The 18509-nt window shown below is 57.5% G+C and overlaps 1 protein-coding gene across 4 annotated transcripts in view; it reads right to left on the bottom strand.

Moving 5' to 3' along the window:
- Nucleotides 1–18509, bottom strand: part of GSE1 (Gse1 coiled-coil protein) — a 416570-nt gene that overhangs the window by 31732 nt on the left and 366329 nt on the right. For 3 of the 4 annotated variants that reach the window (XM_015600369.2, XM_015600371.2, XM_015600370.2), the window contains exon 3: nucleotides 7189–7407. The exons of the other annotated variant lie outside the window; for it this stretch is intronic. In XM_015600369.2, the coding sequence (XP_015455855.1) occupies nucleotides 7189–7407 (219 nt within the window). The remainder of the gene's footprint in view (nucleotides 1–7188; nucleotides 7408–18509) is intronic. 4 annotated transcript variants of the gene reach the window in all.

The following is an 18509-nucleotide window of genomic DNA, read 5'->3' as shown; positions in this document are numbered from 1 at the left end:
GAGATGGGGGTCACTGAGGCAGGTGGGGGAAGTGGAGGCAAGGAGGAAGAGAGAGGAGGCAGAGGGGGCTTTGGGGGCTGACAGGGAAAGTCACTGTTGCATCAGCATGGCCAGGGGAGGCCCCGTGCTCTAAACATCCACGGCTAGGTATCGCCCACCATTCCACTGCTCTGGGCACATCCACAGTGCCCGCCCAGCCTTCTCTCTCATCTCACCTGGAGCTGAGGGCACGCTCGACTCCTAGGCACGCCTGCCACCCCTTCCTGGGGCCTCACTCTCCCCCAGCTCCAGCCTCCCTTGCCCGCCTGCCTCCAGAGTCCCAGCCCGGCAGACAGAGGGAGAGGCATGGAGAGGGCCCCTGCCTGAGCTCACACCTGTGCAGAGACAGATGGGGCTGCAGAAACCCACAGCGAGATGCCACCTCGCCAAGCCCAACCAGCAGCACGGCTGACACACGCGGTGAGTGTGCCATGTGGGATCTTTTCTCCCCTCACTTGTTTCGCTGCTGTCTTTGAAAGAGGCAGATTTCAGGTGGCAGCAGAAAAGGAGAGCCCCAGCTCCACCGGGCCGGCTGTGTGACAGCCACGCTGGTAGGCAGAGACAGACACGCCTTCGACCTCGGCAGTGGGAGGAACGATCCCCAACCTTCCTGAAACTCAGGGATGGGACTTCGGTTCCAGGAGGCTCAAGGGGCCTGAGGGTAACCAGACCCGCCTGCAAAGCCAGTGACAAGATGAGGAGGGCAGCCAACAGACGCGGGGAAGGAGGCTGGGCGGGGGCCCAGTGTTTGGGGCTCTGGACCTGGACCAGAGCTGGTAATTCAAGTCCAGCTGCCACCATCACCACCCTTGTCAACCCCCTTGTGTCTGGTCCAGATAAAGCTCGGGCAGCTTGCTCGTTTCTCTCACAGGTGATGAAAATGGTGCTTGTGCTCTGTGCCAGCTTGGTGAGGCCACTCGGCCGCCCCACAGGGTTTGGGTGGCAATGTCACGTGCCTTCCGGGCTCTGCCAGGAGGGAAGGATGTGGGATCTGAATGGGCCCACATGGCTTCAAAGCCCACTCTGCTCCTTCCATCCAGTCTAGCACCCTGGCCACAGAGAGGGTCCCCCGGCCACGGCTACCTGAGGAGACCCCACCCCATACAGCCGAGCTCCCGGGCACCCCGGTACCCTCAATGGGGTGGGGAAGCATGAGAAGTGACCACCAGCCTCTGGAACAGGCAGGCGGGACATGCAGAGACAAGAGTGGATCAGAATTAGGACAGGCCCAATGTGTCCCTGGGGACAGGGAACTGCTCAAGCCCAGGGTGTCTCGAGTATCTTCCCCAAGCGGCTGAGGCCACGTTGGGCCCCCCGTGCAGCGGCCCCCGCTCCTTGGCAGACAGGCGCTGCGGCCCCACGGGAGGCGCCTGCTGCAATGAGGAGGCGAGCAGATTGTCACACAGCTTGTGAGAGCCGACGCCTGGCAGCAGCCCCTGCTCCATCACGCTTGGGGGGGCGGGGAGGAGCAGGGACACGGGCTCCCAGACTTGCCCTCTGTGGGCGCCAGAGGAGAAAGGTCAGGCTAGGGTGTCTCCCAGGGCAAGCAGGGGCCAGGCGGGCATGAAGTGTGAACTGCACCGTCTCACACCCTTTCCCAGTCATTCGACAAGCCCCTCCAAGCCCTTGGGATGCTTTGCAGATACCTGACATGCCCTGTGAGCTCTGGAGGAGGCTGGGAGGCTCAGAGTGGTCACGATCGACCCCAGGACAGCAGATCTCAGGACTCCTAGGCTGGAAGGAGTCTCTCTCCAGAAGAGGTTCTGGTGGGGGGGACTGGCAGGAATGGGGGGCCAGGCAGAAGCTGGAGCTGGCCTAGGACTTCTGAGGCAGAGGGAAGGCAGAGTGGCCTAGGGGGCCATCATTTTGGTGGCCAGGGTAATGGGGGAGGGCTCCAGCAGGAGCACTGTGTGATGCCTCAGTTCAAGGTAGGGCCCCCTGGTCTGTCACTGAGGAAGCGTCCCAAGGGTGCACCAGGACCAACTTGAGGTCAGACTCAAACTGGCAGCCCAAGGCTCCTTCTAGAATGTTTGCGGTAGGCTCAGTCACTCCCTGAATCCCCTTTTCGCCCAAGGAGTAAAGAGAGGGACTCAGTGATGGAGAGAGGCTGCCCTGGGCCCCAGGATGCACCCCCGACACCGTTGGGACAGACGACAGCAACTGTGGTGGCACTGATTGACCCGCAGGCCACACGGGCCGGGTTCTCCCCAAAGTCGGGTCCAATTCTGCCAGCATAAGACCCAGTATGCAGCTGCCAGTGTCCAGGAGCACTCCCCATCCCCCATCCATGTCTGCACTCTCCTTCCCAAGCCCCTCCCAGTGAGGGCCCTCGAGCCCCTGACTGGGCTGCTGCAGGGTGGAGAGATGGGTGGGGGCAGATGTTAGTGTTGGGTGGGGGTAAGGGCAGGGGTGGCCGTAGTTAGGGTAGAGACGGGGTGATGATGGCTTGGTGGCCCACGTTAATTGCATACAACAGCTGTGTCTGGCGCTAGCGTGTTCTCATTGAATCATCAAAATCTATGAGGTGGAGACATTATCCTCATCCTGAGAAAAGACGGAAGCTCAGAGAGGTAACGTGACATGCCCGGGACACACAGCCAGGACGTGAACCAGAACCTGCTAATGCCCAAGTGTCCAGCCCACTGGGCACGCACCCCAGGCTGGGCAAAAGGTCAAGCGGTCCCAGCGCCTCTGCGGCACACACAGTCCGTCCAGGCACAACCGGGTGCCTCCAGCCCACCAGGCCCTCAGGGACGGACGCCCAGCCGCACTGGACACAGGGGACTGAGCGGGGTGGTTTTGCTACAATGAAAAGAATGTAATCTCGGCGCCTCAGAAAGATAAAATTCCCCACTGAGGCCGACTTCTCTACTCTCCACAGCCTTTCTCCAGGGTAGAGCAGGCGATACGGCATACAGATTAGTGCCTCTGGATTGAATTTTTAAACTGCACCCTCGGGACACGAAGGGAGGAAAGACATTAGCCTGAGAAGCAGAGGGGACAGCACGGTCTAGGGCTCAAATAAGATGCCATTTCCAAAGCGGGGGAGGGGTTTGGGAGGTGGGGTAGAGAAGGTCAAAGGTGAGCCAGATATGTGCCCTAAGCAAGGACAGGCAGCAGGTGGCTGACAAAGCCAAAGCCAGGCCCAGGGCCATCAGTCCAGTTTTCCATGGGGCCTGCTGCGGGGGAGGGGCTGCAGCCTTGCCTCTCCCACCACCTTCTTGTGCAGGTCTGGAAGCTGCTCTGGCTCCAGCCAGGACTTCTGCCCGGGGGGGTGGGGCTGTTGGGAGTCGGCCATGGGGTCCTGGGCCACCTCAGGCCCCAGATGCTGACATGCCAGCACCTCTGGGAGTATGAGGTCCCTTTACCCCATCGTCCTGGGGACACCCTGCAGAGACAGGAGGCCTGGCCCTCGTGGGAGCACAGGCTTCAGTAGAGGCCCTGGCTCCCTTTCTACAGGGAGGATGACATGGGTGCCAGGGAGAGGCAGAAGGCTGAAGTGTCCCGGGACATGAGTTTGTGGAGTTGACAAACCCCCCGCTGCTGCTTGTAATGTGCGACGCCGGGAAGCTTGAAGCTTGGGTCTGTCTACCAGCAAAACACGGAGAACAGTGGCCAGGGCTGTGCTGAGAACGTGGCGGGAGACTGCCCGGTACATGGCAGGTGCTCGATAAACAGTCACCGCTGTGATGAAGGCGGGAAGAGCCCCTGCTGGGCCCACCTCCTCACACACCTGGGGACAGGTGTGTGGTGCCATCCAGCCACCAGGTTGTTCAGTCACGAGAAGGAACAAATTACTGGCACACTACACTGTGGACAGACCTGGAAACGTCAGGCTGAGCACAGGAAGGAGTCACACGTGCCGTGTGACCCCACGGAGGTTAGGACGTCCAGAACAGCAAACCCAGAGAGGGGCAGCAGAGCACGGCTGCGGGGGCCAAGGGACGGGGTGGGAAGTGACTGCTGATGGGTCTGGAGTTTCTTTCAGGGATAAAAATGTTCTGGAATAGTGGTGATGGCTGTGTAACTCCGAATACACTAAAATCCACTGAATTTAAAAGGTGAATCTTACGGCATGTGAGCTATGTCTTTAAATATTAACAAGTAAAAGTCCAACCCCTTCCTGCATTGCCAAGCCCATGGAAGGCTCCCCACCTTGTGCTCTCTGGTTGGGGTGGCGAGGCAGGGCAGGGCCTGCTGCCTCTCTCTTCTCGCCTAGCTGCCCCCAGGCTTCTGGAAGCAGACAGCCCACATCTCCCCCCATGCTCCCCAGGGAGGCACAGAGTACCCAGGGCTCCCTGTACCACTGCGGTCAGGACTAGGGTCGAGGGGGGCTCCTCTCCTGCCAGGACCATTCTCAGGCTTGTCGACCTAACTTTGGCTCTCCGAGTCCACTTGGAAAGGCATAAGCAGCAGCAGCAAGGGTCAGAGGGCACATCACCAGCTGTGTAACCTCAAGCTTATGACGTGACCTCTCTGAGCTTCTCTATCTGTACGACCTGGGCTGCCAGCCAATTCTACAGACAGTGGAGATGGCAAGATGAGAGTTGGTGTGACTCGCTGGGAAAAACTGGGACCAATGTGGGGTACAGCCCAGAGGACACTCCAGAGAGAAACTGAACATCTCAGTTCTTCAAATCAAGGGCTGACTAGGGCTGAGCAGGTATCAAAAACTGAGCTCACGGCCATGGCTTCAAACTCTAACATTTCACACGTGGCCGCCGGAGCCAAGACTCAAGCTGACGAGGCCCAGGCACACACACCGCAGAACCCAAGTAACAGGGCATCCCAGGTCCACATACACCCACGGTTCGCCCACGTCAAAGCCCCCAACCTGTTTTCTCATCGGAACGAAGGGGATCACCTCAGTCAGGCCAGCAGCGGATGTCATGCTTCAACAACGGTGTGAGCTCAGGCCAGCGAGGCTCAGCCCCCTCCTCTCTCTCCCAACCTTTTCCAGGACATCACTCAAAACACCCTGGTCACAGCCACAGGGTCTGATCCCCGTCTGCCAGCAGCACACTTTTTTCCTGGCCAGCAAGGCCCGGCAGCCTCTAGCACACTGGCTGCCCACTGGCCCATCCCTCAAGCCAGATGTTGGGTCAGCCTGAGGCATCGGAGAGGAGACAAAGGGCCACCAAGGCATGTCTGCAGACCTCTCCACTGCCTGCCTCAGCAAGGAGGGACACATGCCCTTCCATTGCCACATCCTCTGCAGATGTGGGGTGTTAACCCAGGACTCGAGCCTAGTGGGCCGGGAGTGGACACAGCTGCTTGATGAGGCCCTGACACTTGGGGTGACTCAACCCAGGCGGAAACAGCATCCTCCCACATGCTGACAGACGTCCGACAGGCACTTTGAAAGCAGCGCCAGCTCTGTTTCTCTGCTTTCTGGAATGCTGAGAGAGAAGACAGACAAAGCAGGGAGCTGCGGGGCAGATTCCGCCCCGGGGGCTTCTCGCTGGCTCTTGGAGACCCCCAAGCCTCAACGCCAGCTTGGGCTCCCGCTGTGTGTGCTCCCGCTGTGTGTGCTCCTCCCAGGGGGCTCTGTAGCCAGCCCGGGCTGTCTGGTCTGGGGCCTCAGTAGGGCTGGGCACAGAGCTCGCTGCCTTCTGGACATCTGTTCTCCAGATGCATGATGCACTACTGTAGTCCTGAGCAGCAGGGCCTCCTGACACCAGCGGGGCTCCTACAGCCTGTCACTCAGCCAGGAGTTCCCAGGTGGATGTGGAGAGGCACGCATGCAAGGCCGTGAAAGGTCTGCTGGCGGCCACTCTGCCTGGGTGAACAGAGCAGCCCATGGCAGGCGGACACAAAACCAGGCCCCAGTGGTCCTCCCTCCTTGGACACTGTCTCCCTGCCCATCGATTCTAAGCTCATTCTCCTCACACTGCCTCCTCCATCCAACAACCAGATAGCAGAAAGGGCCTGGAAAGTGGTGAGATTCCGAAATCAGAAGACCCCAGCCCATCCCAGTCAGGGCAAGTGTCTGTTCCACTAAGCCGAGGCCACAGAAAGCTGACATACTTCCTTCCTGTATACATGGTCCCTGGGTGCCCCCAAAGGCCCTGGAACTCAGATGCCAAGACTTGGACCTTTGGGGTGAGGCAGATGGCGGGCAGAATCACCCTGTGTATCTGCTTCCTCTGCCTTAGAGGTCAACCCCTCCCAGCCCCTCCCCCACCTCCCAGCAGCAAGTCCAGAGGTATCTGGGAGGCCTGCAGCAGAATCCGTGTGGACCCAGGTCTACCAGTAGCTCTGGCCACAAACTGACCCCCCACCCCTAATCGTCCAACCAGCAGCCCTTGACCAGGACTGACACGGGCAGCTAGATTGTCACCCCGAGAAGTGCCCAAAGCCAGAGGCATAGAGAACCTCATGGTACTAATAAGACTGAAGCTCAGAGAGGGTCAGTGTTTGCACAAAGTCAGAGAGCATGTCACTGCCCAAGTGACACCAGGAGCCAGGACTCGAACCTCTGGGGGACACCCATCTCTGTCCATGCCACCAAGCAACTCCTGCCTCAGGGAGTTAGGCAGTGGTGGGCTGAGCTGCCCCAGAGACGCCTGCTCCAGGATCATTCGAGTTTCAAGACTGTTCTCTGCCATGTCTGGAGCGGGTATCAGAGCCTGGAGCCACTGGACTCTCTGGGAAACAAGCTACCTGGGGACTGGACTCCCTGGGTGCAACCCCAGAGAAGGATCAGGGTACAGTGCTCCCTCTGTGGCTGCTCAGGGCTCCCACGGCCCAGCAAGTCCACTTTCCTCACCCATGGGCTTCCGGGTACATGTCCCCATCACCAATGCCCCCATGGTGGCTCTTGGAGCCAAGAAAGGACAGAGGTGGGGACAGAGCGGAAGCAGAAGCCAAGCAGAGGTGCCAGGGCTGGGTGGGCTCGCTGGCCAGACAGGGGTCCGGGAGGGCCCAAAGCTCAGGCTGTGCTGCCCCTGCCAGACAGAACCCGCACGAGAAAACCGAGAGATGAAAGTGCGTGCAAGCCTGCGGGCGGGGCTCTCTGACCCCAGCTCCTGCTCGTGGGGACCAGCTGCTTCCCAGGCCACCCCTGCTCCTTTCCGGAGCCTGGAGGTCTGGCAGGAAGGCAGGGGCTCCTCCCCCTCCCTTGGCCAGGGCCTGGTGGGCACCTCTTACCTCGGGGCTCCTCCGCCTGTTTGGCGAGCTTGCGCAGCGCAGCAGCAAAGCTGGAGGACGGCGCGGCCTGGGCTGACAGCGCGCTGCTGCTGGCGGGGCTGCCGCTGGGCACCAGGGCGCCATTGAGCGGCGAGGGGGTGAGGGGGTTGACGGTGGCGGTGGTCCTGGTCGCGGTGGAAAGCATTCCTAGTGAAGGGGACTTGGGCTCATGGCTCATGCCTGAAACAGGAAGAGAAGAACCAGAGGTCACCCAGAGAGCAGGAGGCCAGCACCAGAGCGGGGTCCAGGGCTCCGGGCAGCAGGCAGCATGCAGGGAGTGGGAGCAGCCCAGGGGGCTCCACGGGACAGGCAGGGAAAGCAGACAGAGCCAGCACTTGCAGAGAGAATGGGCCATGAACCCAGAGTCCAGACAGCGCTCCTAAGGGTCCAGCAGCACCCCCCACTCTCTTGGATCCATAATTAAAGAACCGGCGTGCTCGGGACCCCAGTGATTCCAGATACCCAATGACTCGGCCCACATAATCCTACAACCGCTCCAGGGCCACAGAGCAGGCGAGGGAGGCTCTGAAAGCATCCCCTGCTGGGCCTGGGGGAGGGAGACTGAGGCACAGGGCACTAAGCCAGGATTCTCACGACAAAGAGAATGCCAGCAGAAAGAAAAAGGGCCGAATTTACAACGATAACGAAGACACGCAGGGCAGCAGCTCATGGTTAACACAGGTTTCTGCCAGGCCTCCAGGATGACACTGGTGAGGCTGGCACTGCTAACTGTCCCCGTTTTAGAAAAAAGGAAACAGAGGCTCGTACCATGGCCAGCAGTGCATATCCAGAATCTGATCCAAACAGGCTGGCCTGGAGCCCTCGCCTGCCACCACCACACCCTCCTGAGTCCCAAAACACCCAGGGACCCAGGCTGGTCTCCAGCTGGGGAGGTGCCTCAGAGGGACGGCAGCCTGTGGAGGATGGGCCTCGTCAGCAGTTGAGGGAGAAGTGATGGACAGAACACAGCAGCCGCAGACCCCACCGTGGGCCCTCACCAGGTGCAGACCCCGCCCTGAGAGGCTATAGAACTGCAGATCTAACTGCCATTGGCAGGGAAAACCCCCTTCCCAGTAGGGGCCAGGGTCAGGTCTAACTGGAAGGAGCTGCCTCCCAGCAGGGTGATATCGAATGCCATGGGGGAGGATGTAGCCACCTTCCCCGGACCCCCTCTCCATCCCCCTGCCTTTCAAATCCCATCCAAGTGTTAGCGAGGATGCTGAACCTCCCCCAACGCACGTGCCTGATCAATAAAGGCCCAGCTCTTGTCTTGGGCAAGCAGTGCCATAAATAAGTTTTCCATTAACATTTCATGCCCTCTCGGGGCCACCTGCCAGGTCCTGGTCCCTGCTCCCTCGCCATGGTGCATTGGAGGGGAGTAAATCAAGGCCGATGGCCTCGTAGCTGGCAGCGGTGACAGGTCATGTGCAAGGAGGAACAAATTAACTTCCAAATCCCCAGAAAGAGACCTGGGAAAGCCACAGTCACCTGGGGAGGGGTCCTTAGAAGCATGGGGAGGGGCACAATCACAGAACATCTAAGAACGGAACACAGCAGGAACATGGGTTTCCCATAAGGAGGGAGCAAGCCCCTCCCCCCACCCCAGGCTGTGGGCTCCACCCCAAGAGGCTCTTGGCAGCCCCTAGAACCCACCTCACCTCTGTGGGCTTCTGTGTCCATTCCAAACTGGTCTGATTGGAACCAGTTTCCACACCTGTCCCCAGGGCCCAGCAGGTTCAGGCCCGAGACTGCCTGCCCACCTGCCGTCCCCAGAACTAACGAGAAGAAGCTGCAAGTACCGAATGCATATCCCAGACCCCAAGTCCCAGAGAGCCAGGCTATGCTGGTGCCATTCTCCTCCTGCTAGGCAGGAAAAGAAATCTGGGGGACAAGGGCTGAGTGCTTGGCGGTGGGAGTGTGTGTGGGGGGGTCTGGTGCATCAAAGACAATATTGAGGCAGGCGCGAGCTCGAGGGCACACCATTCTCTTGGGAGAGGGCTTGTACCTCGGAAACAAAGGACCCCCACAAGAGCCCCTGCGCCCACGGCCGGCAGGCTGGCCTCCCAGCTGCCGGCGGGTCACGTGGGCAGCAGTGCCTGCAGCAGCAGCCACACTGAGCAGCAGAGGCGCAGACCGGAGGCTGACCCCTGGTGTCCTCCTGTTTCTGGAAGGGCAGAGAGAGGAGGGGAGGGAGGGAGCCACATGTCCATAGCCACCTCAAGCCCAGCAGAGAAACCCAAGAACCAGGGGCACAGCGGGGACTCTGCCCAGCAGCCGGATCGCCAGAAAACGCAGGTTTCTGACAAGAGTCCTTTCTCAGCCAACTTGGCACCTGGCCAGCCACTTGAGGATCATTGAGCACAGTGAACACGATGCTCCAGAAGCTCGGCCCCAGGCTGCCGTCAGCACCCTCTCCTCCACCTATGACAGTATGGACAGTGAGGGTGGGAGGTGTGGCTGAGGCCACCACACAAGCAGGAAAAGCAGGGGCCTGGAGGTCAGAGCTCAGCTCTGACTTGGCCACCAGGAGCCTGGGGCTTCAATTCTGCTCTGCTGCCTTTAGCTGTGTGACCTTAGGCAAGTCATTTCACCTCTTTAAGCCTTGGCCTCCTTGTCTGTAAAATAAAGATAAGGAGAAAGTCAACCTCATGAGGTTAACCCCATGAGGATTCAAGGAGGTAATTCATGCATGGGGCCTCAGAGCGTGGTTGGCACACACCAAGGGTCGCTTGTTATTATACAGTCAGTCAACTGGGGCCAAAACCCAGGTTCGGAAGGGCGAGCGTCCTGGCCAAGGCCACACAGGTCAGGCGCAGCAAACTGGGACACAAGCTGCCGAGACCTGTGTTGCTTGCTCCCTGGGGCTGTGGGGGGAAGAGGTGACTCAGTGTCAGAAGTCTGAGCACTGCTTGGGGTGAGCATCCTGACACCCCACGTGGGAACCTACTCCATTGCTGCCCTTCCCAGGCCTGGCGTACATGCCTCGGGCAGAGGGCCAACTCCATGTCCCTGAGTAGGCAGCAGTGGCAGCTGGTGAAGGATGACACACAGGACACCCTGGGACAGAGGGGTCGAGAGCTTTCATCCTGCTGTTCACAGGGGACACCTGAGGACATGTCTCCACACACGGGAGCTGATGTGAACAGTCCACAAGTCCTTAGGGTCCTGTTCATCAACTCAATGTGTCAACGTTTCTTTTGCATGGGGGTGAGATTTGTGAGGAGGGGGCTCCAAGACTCCCTCACGCAGGGGACATCTAAACAGTCCTCAGAAGTCATACAGATTGTCGGGTCACCTTTCAAGACAGCCTGGGAGAGGCTACAGCGGCAGAGCCTCCACCTACCACCCCCACTCTGTGCTCACTCTCATGGGCTTGGACAATCCTGGGAGGCTAGCAGAGTGCAGAGGGGAAACTGAAGCCAGGAGCTGTCAGGAGGCCAGTCAAGGTCATACAGATGGTTCAAGGCCATAGTTTAGCAGCACATCTAGTACTTGAACCCCATTTCCCAGGTCCAGATACAGTGTTCTTACTGCTTATTGCACCACCTGCCCAGTCCAACACCTAACCACGAAGCCTGAGAAAAAAAGTAAGCACACACGCGCGTGCATGCATGCATGCGCGTGCGCGCACACACACGCACACACGCACACGCACGCACACACACACACACACACACACACACATACACACAGAGCTAAAACATATTGGAATATGGTACTCCCCAATAATGCAGTTTTGTCTTCTGAGGTTTCAGTTACCTGCGGTCAACCATGGTCTCTAAACATGAAACGGAAAATTCCAAAAATAAACAATTTTTAAGTTTTAAATTGTACGTCTTTCTGAGTAGCGTGATGAAATCTCGTGCTGTCCCGCTCTGTCCTGCCTGGGACACGAATCATCCCTTTGTCCTGTATTCGCACTGTGACCCTCCCCACCTGTCATTCACGTACTAGCCATCTCGAACAGATCGACTGTCATGGTATCTGCTTGTGCTCAAGTAACCCTCATTTTACTTAACGGTGACCCAAAGTGTATGAGTAGTGACCCTGGCCATTCGGATTTGCCAAAGAAAAGCTGTGAAGAGTACGTACATAAAGGAAAAAGCACGGTATATACAGAGTTCAGTACTATCAATGTTTTCAGTCATCTACTGAGGGTCTTGGAACATATCCCCTATAGATAAATAGGCGGGCTACTGTACGGTGGTTTAAAATGCATGTCCAAAGTCTTTGTCACTCATCCCTTAAAGAGATAGAGATTAATTCTCTTTCCCTGAATGTGGGCCAAACTTATTGACTCACGTCTAATGAACAGAATACAACGGAAGTGAGTATGTGACTTCTGGGGCAAGGTCATCAAAAGAACCACGCCACCTCCTTCTCTGGGATAACCTAATCAACTGCCGCGTGAAGACACTCAAGCACCCTGTGGAGAATCCCATGTTTCAGGGACCCGAGGCCTCCTGTCAACAGCCATGTGAAGACACCATCTCGGCAGCTGCTCCTCCAGCCCCAGTTGAGCCTTCAGATGAGACAGTAGCCCTGAGCAACAGTTCAATTACAACCTCTTTGGAGATTCTGAGCCAGAACCACATAGCTGAGCTGCTCCTGAATCCCTGACTGTTAAGTCTGGGATAGTTACGCAGTGCCAGATAGCTGATACAGCGAGCATCAGCACATGCTCAACTGATCAAGACCTGCCCTCTCAAATCTCTCTCACCTTATCTCTCTTCCTTCTTGAAGCTTAAGAAGTTCAACCGTCTGCAAAGAAGCACTCTGTGCCTTTTCCGACAGAGTCCCCAATGTGGGACCCTCTGATAGCATCAACAGCCCCTCCTCTTCCCCATTCCTTAGAGGGCTGGACGCCTCTCTAAATCCCAAAAACCCTACAACAAAGGTGTCTTTGTGTCCATTCTACAGATGGGGGAAGGCAGCCTTGGATCCAAAATCCAGCAGATGGTCAGCAGCAGGATCAACTTATTTGAACACAGTACCTACATCTCGTTTACATAAAGTTGGTCAGGGCCAGATCCAGACCCATTCTGGGGCTGCAGGGGGAGGGGGGACCGGATCTGTCCACCCCCATAGCCCACACCACATGCTCCAGGGAAGAGGAGCAAGGAAGTGAAGATGGGCGATGCAATTGTTACACCTCCCAGTGACCGTCCCTGAGGCTCAGGGAACAGATATGACGTCACTGCCCAGTGTCCATGTGACAGGCTGGCCAGCTGGCGATCCGGGGGAGCATGCTGTGACTGCCAGCTGCCAGCGCTGGGCAGGATGGCACAGAGGTGCCGCATAGGCAGACAACGGCCACAGGACAAATCCCAGGCTAGACCCCAAAATGTCACATGCCTCAAGGCCAGTGGTGGGCGTCTTCAGGTGGCAACAAGAAGACCACACCTCTTTTTGAATCCTTTTTAACTGTGTTCTAGTATTTCTGCAGTGAACCACGTTTTCGAAACCGGAGGGCCCTCAAAGAGATGCAGACTTGCCTGCGCGAAGTTGGCACAGCCAATAGGAACATGGGGGTGTCCCCCAAGACTAGGGCCTCCTACCAGTCAGGTGCAGAAGTCAAGGGAACTGGGGTGCCCCTGGTGGAACCCAAACTCAAATCCTCACACGGCCTCCCCCTGGTGACCAGGTTCCTGGTGGACAGGTCCACTCTCTGCCTCCCACCTGGATGCCATCGTCAGGCTCCTGCTGCCATTCACGGAGTGACACTACTCCTCGCCCCCACTGAGCCCATCCTTCCCCTCCTCAGAAAAAGCCTGGAACCTAGCCTCTCAGACCCTGCCGGCAGCCTCCAGAGCCATGCAGAGGCCCTTTGGGGTTCCCGGGGGTCCCCCGAAGCCAGCATCCCTGCTATGGTGTCAGCCGTGGGCTCCAGGAGCTAAGAGCCAGGAAAGCTGCTCTGATGTCAGGTCACTTAAAATAGAATTCCAAATGAGCAGCTTCATTAGGGGAGTCTAAAATTAGCATTCCTCCTCAGCATGTGTGCATCAGGAAAGGCCCAATGGGGGAGGGGCAGCAAAGGGGCTGTGGGACACCACAGCCCAGGGTGGCAGCTTCTCACACCTAGGACAGAAGGACAAAGGCCAAACTTGGGGGACCCAAAGATCCTGGAAAGGGTCACCCTGGATCTGCTATGGACAACATAGCCTCTGAGAACCCTCCTACCCGTGCCTTGCCCCGTAGTCACAGGCTGGGGGCCGCTCAGGGCCACTTGCTGCTCTTGCCCCCCACAACCTGGGCCTCCTATCCACAGGTGTTCTCCGGCTGAGACCATGACACTGTGACTCGGAGGCCCAGGGGAGGGTGGTAGGGAGCCTGGGGGCGGCTGCACCCTCAGGAGGCCCCAGGGCGCCTGCTCCCCCTGCCCTCATTAGAGAGGTATTTATTAACTTCTGCGCTCCTGGCCATTGACTGAATTCCTGTCTACATTATCAGCTCATGTAAATTCATTATCCTAACAGCTGGGAATAAGCTCCACCGCGTGAAGGCCAGTGATGGATGAGGTCTAGGGGCTGGGGGCGGCGGCGGGAGGCAGGGCTGGCTCCCTCTCTGCAGTTGTACAAGCGCTCCTGACATGTTTGCCTCAGCAGGAGAATAAGCCGGAGTCCTGCGGCCTCCTGGCACTCTCATTTGCATCATAGGCTGCTGTCCTCCGGACAGGGCCTCCTGCCCCCGTTGGCTGTCCCCTCCACCCCTGGGAGAAAAGAACCAGCATAGCCAGACCCCCGGAGGTGAGGTCCAACAGGCTCCCGGGCCCTCTCAAGCCAAGGGGCCAGGACGCCTCGGATCCCCAGCTTTCTGCCTCCTGGACCCTTCCAGGGCTGGCCTGACAGAGCCCACAGCCTGTGCGCTTTGTTAGAGGCTGAGGGCAGGCAGAGAGGAAAAGCCACCCATAAAGTGACCTGAATGACAAGGGTCTGGAGAAGCAAAGATTGCCCGACCTGTCCCAGAACCTGGGTGACTCCCTCACCTCCTCTGTTCCTTCTACTAAAGTATATAGTCTGATCGATACCTTTTTCTCTTCTCTGCCTGGATTTCTAATAGGGCTAGAAGCAGCACGAAGCTCTAAAAAAATAAAAGCAAGCAAGAAAGATCCAAGTGTGAAGCGCGGGCCGGGCTGGAGCACTGGGATGTTTTTCGGAACCCACCTCGCTCTGTGTTCTTCGGAACAGACCCCATGGAGTGCCTGCTGTCCAAAGGCTCCCAACAGCAGGGATTAAAAAGTGGGGGAGGCCCCCACCCCTCCATTAAATGTGGTCCCAGCTCCTGCTCCCTCCTCTGCTCCCCGATAGAGGGGCCTTATTAATCAGCACTGGGACTCCCTCCCGGCCTCCTGTGGACCCCATAATTACAGCTTCCTTTCATCCCGGCTCTTCCAGGCTCCAGACCTCAGGCCTGCTCCCTCCATGCTCTGTAATTACAAGCTAATAGCTGAGATGAATTTTCTGCTGGCTCCCGGTTCAAGCACCAATCCGCCTCTTCCCCCTGACGGCCCCCCCTGGGGTAATTACACCCCACAAGGCCAGGCCCAGCAGGGCTTCACTTTCAGGCCCCGTGTGCACAATCTGGACTTGCATTCTCTAATCACCCCTCTTGGTAATTTTTCATTACCACAGAAAGAAATGTTTGTGAACAAATAAAGGGCGTCCCCCTGGTTGGGGCCCCCACGCCCCCGCCCCTGTGATCCCTGAGTCCACCCCACCCCCCCAAAGGGGCGATGCTTTGCAGCCTTAACAAGGCCAGGTCACCCTGTGCGGAGACCCAGGCGGGAGGCTGTGCAGCACCACGTGATCCCAGGAGCCTGAGCGGCTTCATAATAAATTCATTATTATATTTGCCTTCGGGTGTTCTGAGCTCACACGCACGAAGCAATTTTTCTTGGGGGTGGGAGCAGGGGAGAGAGCTGGGAGAGTGGGGAAGGTCTTCTTGCTCCCAGATACACGGAGGTGGGCTGCTGAAGCCTTCAGGTTCTTTTTCTTCTAAGGACACTTTCTCAGGCTGTGGGCTTCCAAGGGGATTGGAGCTTTTTTCTTGTGGAGTCCCCAAACTGGAGTTACTCCCCAAAGCTAATGCCGAGTAGCTGGCAGGCTGAGCCAAAGCCCTGGCTAATTGTTGGAGCCGGGGGAAGGCCCCAGCAGATGGCCTGGATCCTGATCCCCCAGCTCCTGCTGGCCGAACCAGAGGAGGGCCGAACCAGAGGAGGGCCAAGAGAATGCGACGGGGGTGGGGGTGGGGCAGTAAAAAAGGGAGGAGGAGGAGGGGGAGAGGAAAGGAAAGGAAGAGAAGGCAGGACAGAGGGTAGAGAGAGAAAAGAGGGAGAAAAGAGACAGGGAGGGGAGGCCAGCCTGAATGCCTACAGGAGACCCTGGTCCAGAAGTAAGATAAGTAACAAGGCCGCTCATTTTACCACAAGGCTGCCATCCTCCCCTGTGAAGACCTGTCACTCAGCAGCATTTATTAAGTCACTACAGAATGCTGGAAGCAGGAGCTTATGAGCAGAAAGTGTCTGCCAGAACCCTCATCAATGAGAATGGGAGCCTGCCCTCAGGGGTGCATACCACAGGGTGAGATGTTTGCGAAGCTAATTCTGGGGTCACCCGGCAGCCGCTGCAAGTGGGTTCAGCCCAGGCCCCAGGATGCCCCCACAGTTGCAGCAAATGGAGGTTGATGGGGGCAATATTTAGGGTTCTCCCCAGTCTTGCGCACCCATCGCCATCTTAGTAACTTGGGGTAAGGGGCCCTCAGGAGGCTGAACCTGGGTTCTAGGAAAACTGACAAAGAGCCTTCAGGAGAGACCCCTACACACGTTGTCACTCAGTGCAAGTGTACCATGCCAAAGGACAGGGATGGCAGGGCAGATCTCACAGGGCAGAGGCCACAGGCTGGTGTGTGTGTGTGGGGGGGTCTCCTGGGTAGGAGCCACAAAGTAACAAGGACAGCAATGGGCACAGGACTGGCATCCAGGGCAGCCTGTTGATGAGGCCTCCGAGGACAGTCTAGAGGGTGAGGTTCAAGGCCACAGACCACTAGCAGTCTCAGAGGTTCCGGTGGAGACGAAGGACGGAAGTCAGGCAACAGATGGCAGCGACATTTGACAGCGATTATTCTAAGCTGCTGTGTCTGGAGAAGCCTGGGCTGGACAGATGAAGGGCTGAGAGGGGCCTAAGGGGTAGATGGGGCCCTCTGGGAGGGGTGGGGAGAGGGAAGAGAAACTGGCAGCCGTGGGGACACGGGGACGGGAAGGGCCCAACAGCCACTGGAAAGTGGACAATTAAGACAAGAAAAGGCTTAGAGAGTCACGGTCAAGGTTGCAGCTCAGCATCTGGGACCCGAGGAGCCATTCTCAAACGATGACGGTAATAACAGCAGCAAACGTTTCCATGAGCGCGTCCTAGAGCACTTTCCAGGGGCCAGCACACACTAACTGCTTTGCCCAGAGCATCAGCTGCCTTTCACAATAATTCCATGAACACACCCCAGCAGACAGGGAAGTCAAGCAGGCTACACAGAGTCATGCTGCTGAGCCAAGACACAGCCAAGTACCTACCCTAGCTGGCCTGATTCCCACCCTACCCCCCGCCCCATCACCCCTGCACTGGGCTCCGTGGTCCCAGGGGCAAGGAGCACCCCCACCACAAGTTTATCCCATATGGCTCACTTCTTATCCCCTTCTCTATAGATAGGTAAACTGAGGCTGGGAGAGAGTTGTGCCTTTGTCTAAGGTTGCAAGCTGAAAGGCTGAGGAGCTGGGATGGGAAGCCAGTTTTCTTGGCTGCTGTACTGACAATGTCCCTTTAAATATGAGAAGGCACTGGGAAGGAACCCCCTTTACCAGGAATCACCTCCCATTTCACTGAACCCAGTCCTGTAAACTACTGGCCGCTGTGACAGTGCCCACCACCTATGTACCCCGCTCACTTTACGGCTGGCACCAGAGAGGATCAGAGATGACACAAAGCTAGGAGTAAGAACAAAGACCTGACCTTGAGACCTTCCCCAACCCTGACCTCCACATTCCTGCAGAACCAGGCTGCAGGGCATCCATGCTAGAGCCACCTAGGCCTAGAAGACAACCTGGGGGCAACTCCTTTGTGAGCCCATGGCACCTGAGCTAACCGGACCACCTCCGAGCAGAGCCTCACTCAAAAAGGAGCTGTTTCAGTGAGCTGGAGACATGGGGTGCAGGAAGGGGGTGGGGGGGTCAAAGGTGTCCAATGCTGATGAGAGGTCCTGAGGGAGAAGAACCCAACCTGGCCAGGAGGTAAATAGTAAAGGCCTCCACGTTTCCACAGAGCGGCAGGCTGGGGCCAGCAGGTAGGAGTCAAGCCCAGGTCTTTAGAATGGATATAACCCCGACCTGGGGAAGAAGAAGCAGACTGCTGCCTGGCCACCCCCAGGGCCCTACGTCTTGCTTCTTCCCTGCAGAAAAGAGGTTGGGACCCAGGAATCTGAGTGTTTCAAAAGCTCCTACCTTACCCCTCTGGTGAGAAGTTACTCTAGAAGAGAGAAAGGGACAGAGAATATAAGACCATTTGTCCCTTTGATACTGAATGGAGGTTGACAAAAACTGTGTAGGACGGGTATTCTCCACCTGCCTCCTCAGCTGCTAAGAGCGCTCAGTAGGTCCTTGGTGGCAGAACGGGGACCACAATGTACACCGAGCACATCTCCACAGGTGACCAAACAACACAGAGAAGGGTGCCACCTGCATCTCTGTTCGGGCAGGCTGGGAACTTTGGAATCCCATCTGGCAGGCACCACGGGGCATAGGGGGGTGAGTCAGGGGACTGGTTGGAAAACCAGCCAGAAGACCAGTTCCCAGTCTGGCTCCCACTCAGCCTTTCAGTGGTGCCCTGCCAGGTCACTACGTGGCCCAAGCTTCAGTTTTCCTGTCAGTACTCCGGCGGGGGCAAGACGAGATTGGAGGAGGCTGAGGCTAAGCAAGCCTTTTACCCATCGACCTGTTTTTACTTGGTCTGATATCATGTTGTTTAAATGCAAATCACTGGATATTTTAAAACAGAAAATGAAGATTTCCAGTTTCTCTTGAAAAAATAAGAAGCCACAGAAGCATGATCCTGAGAGTGACAGTTGTCCCTCAGTCTGTCCCCAAGCCTCTAGCTTGCCAGTGTCTCTGCCACTCCCTGTCATCTCAGGCTGGTCTGCTTGCTCAGTGCCAGGGGGTCTCTCCGGCTCTAAAACCGTATGAGGGCTCAGGCAATGAACAACGTCTGGAGGTTAATAAACGCGCAGCAGCCAGGACCCTC

The sequence above is a fragment of the Pteropus alecto genome, unplaced genomic scaffold (genome assembly GCF_000325575.1).
Source record: "Pteropus alecto unplaced genomic scaffold, ASM32557v1 scaffold7, whole genome shotgun sequence".
NCBI classification, from domain to species: Eukaryota; Metazoa; Chordata; class Mammalia; order Chiroptera; family Pteropodidae; genus Pteropus; species Pteropus alecto.
Note: the sequence above shows the minus strand (reverse complement) of the source record. Positions and strands in the feature narration are given on the sequence as shown.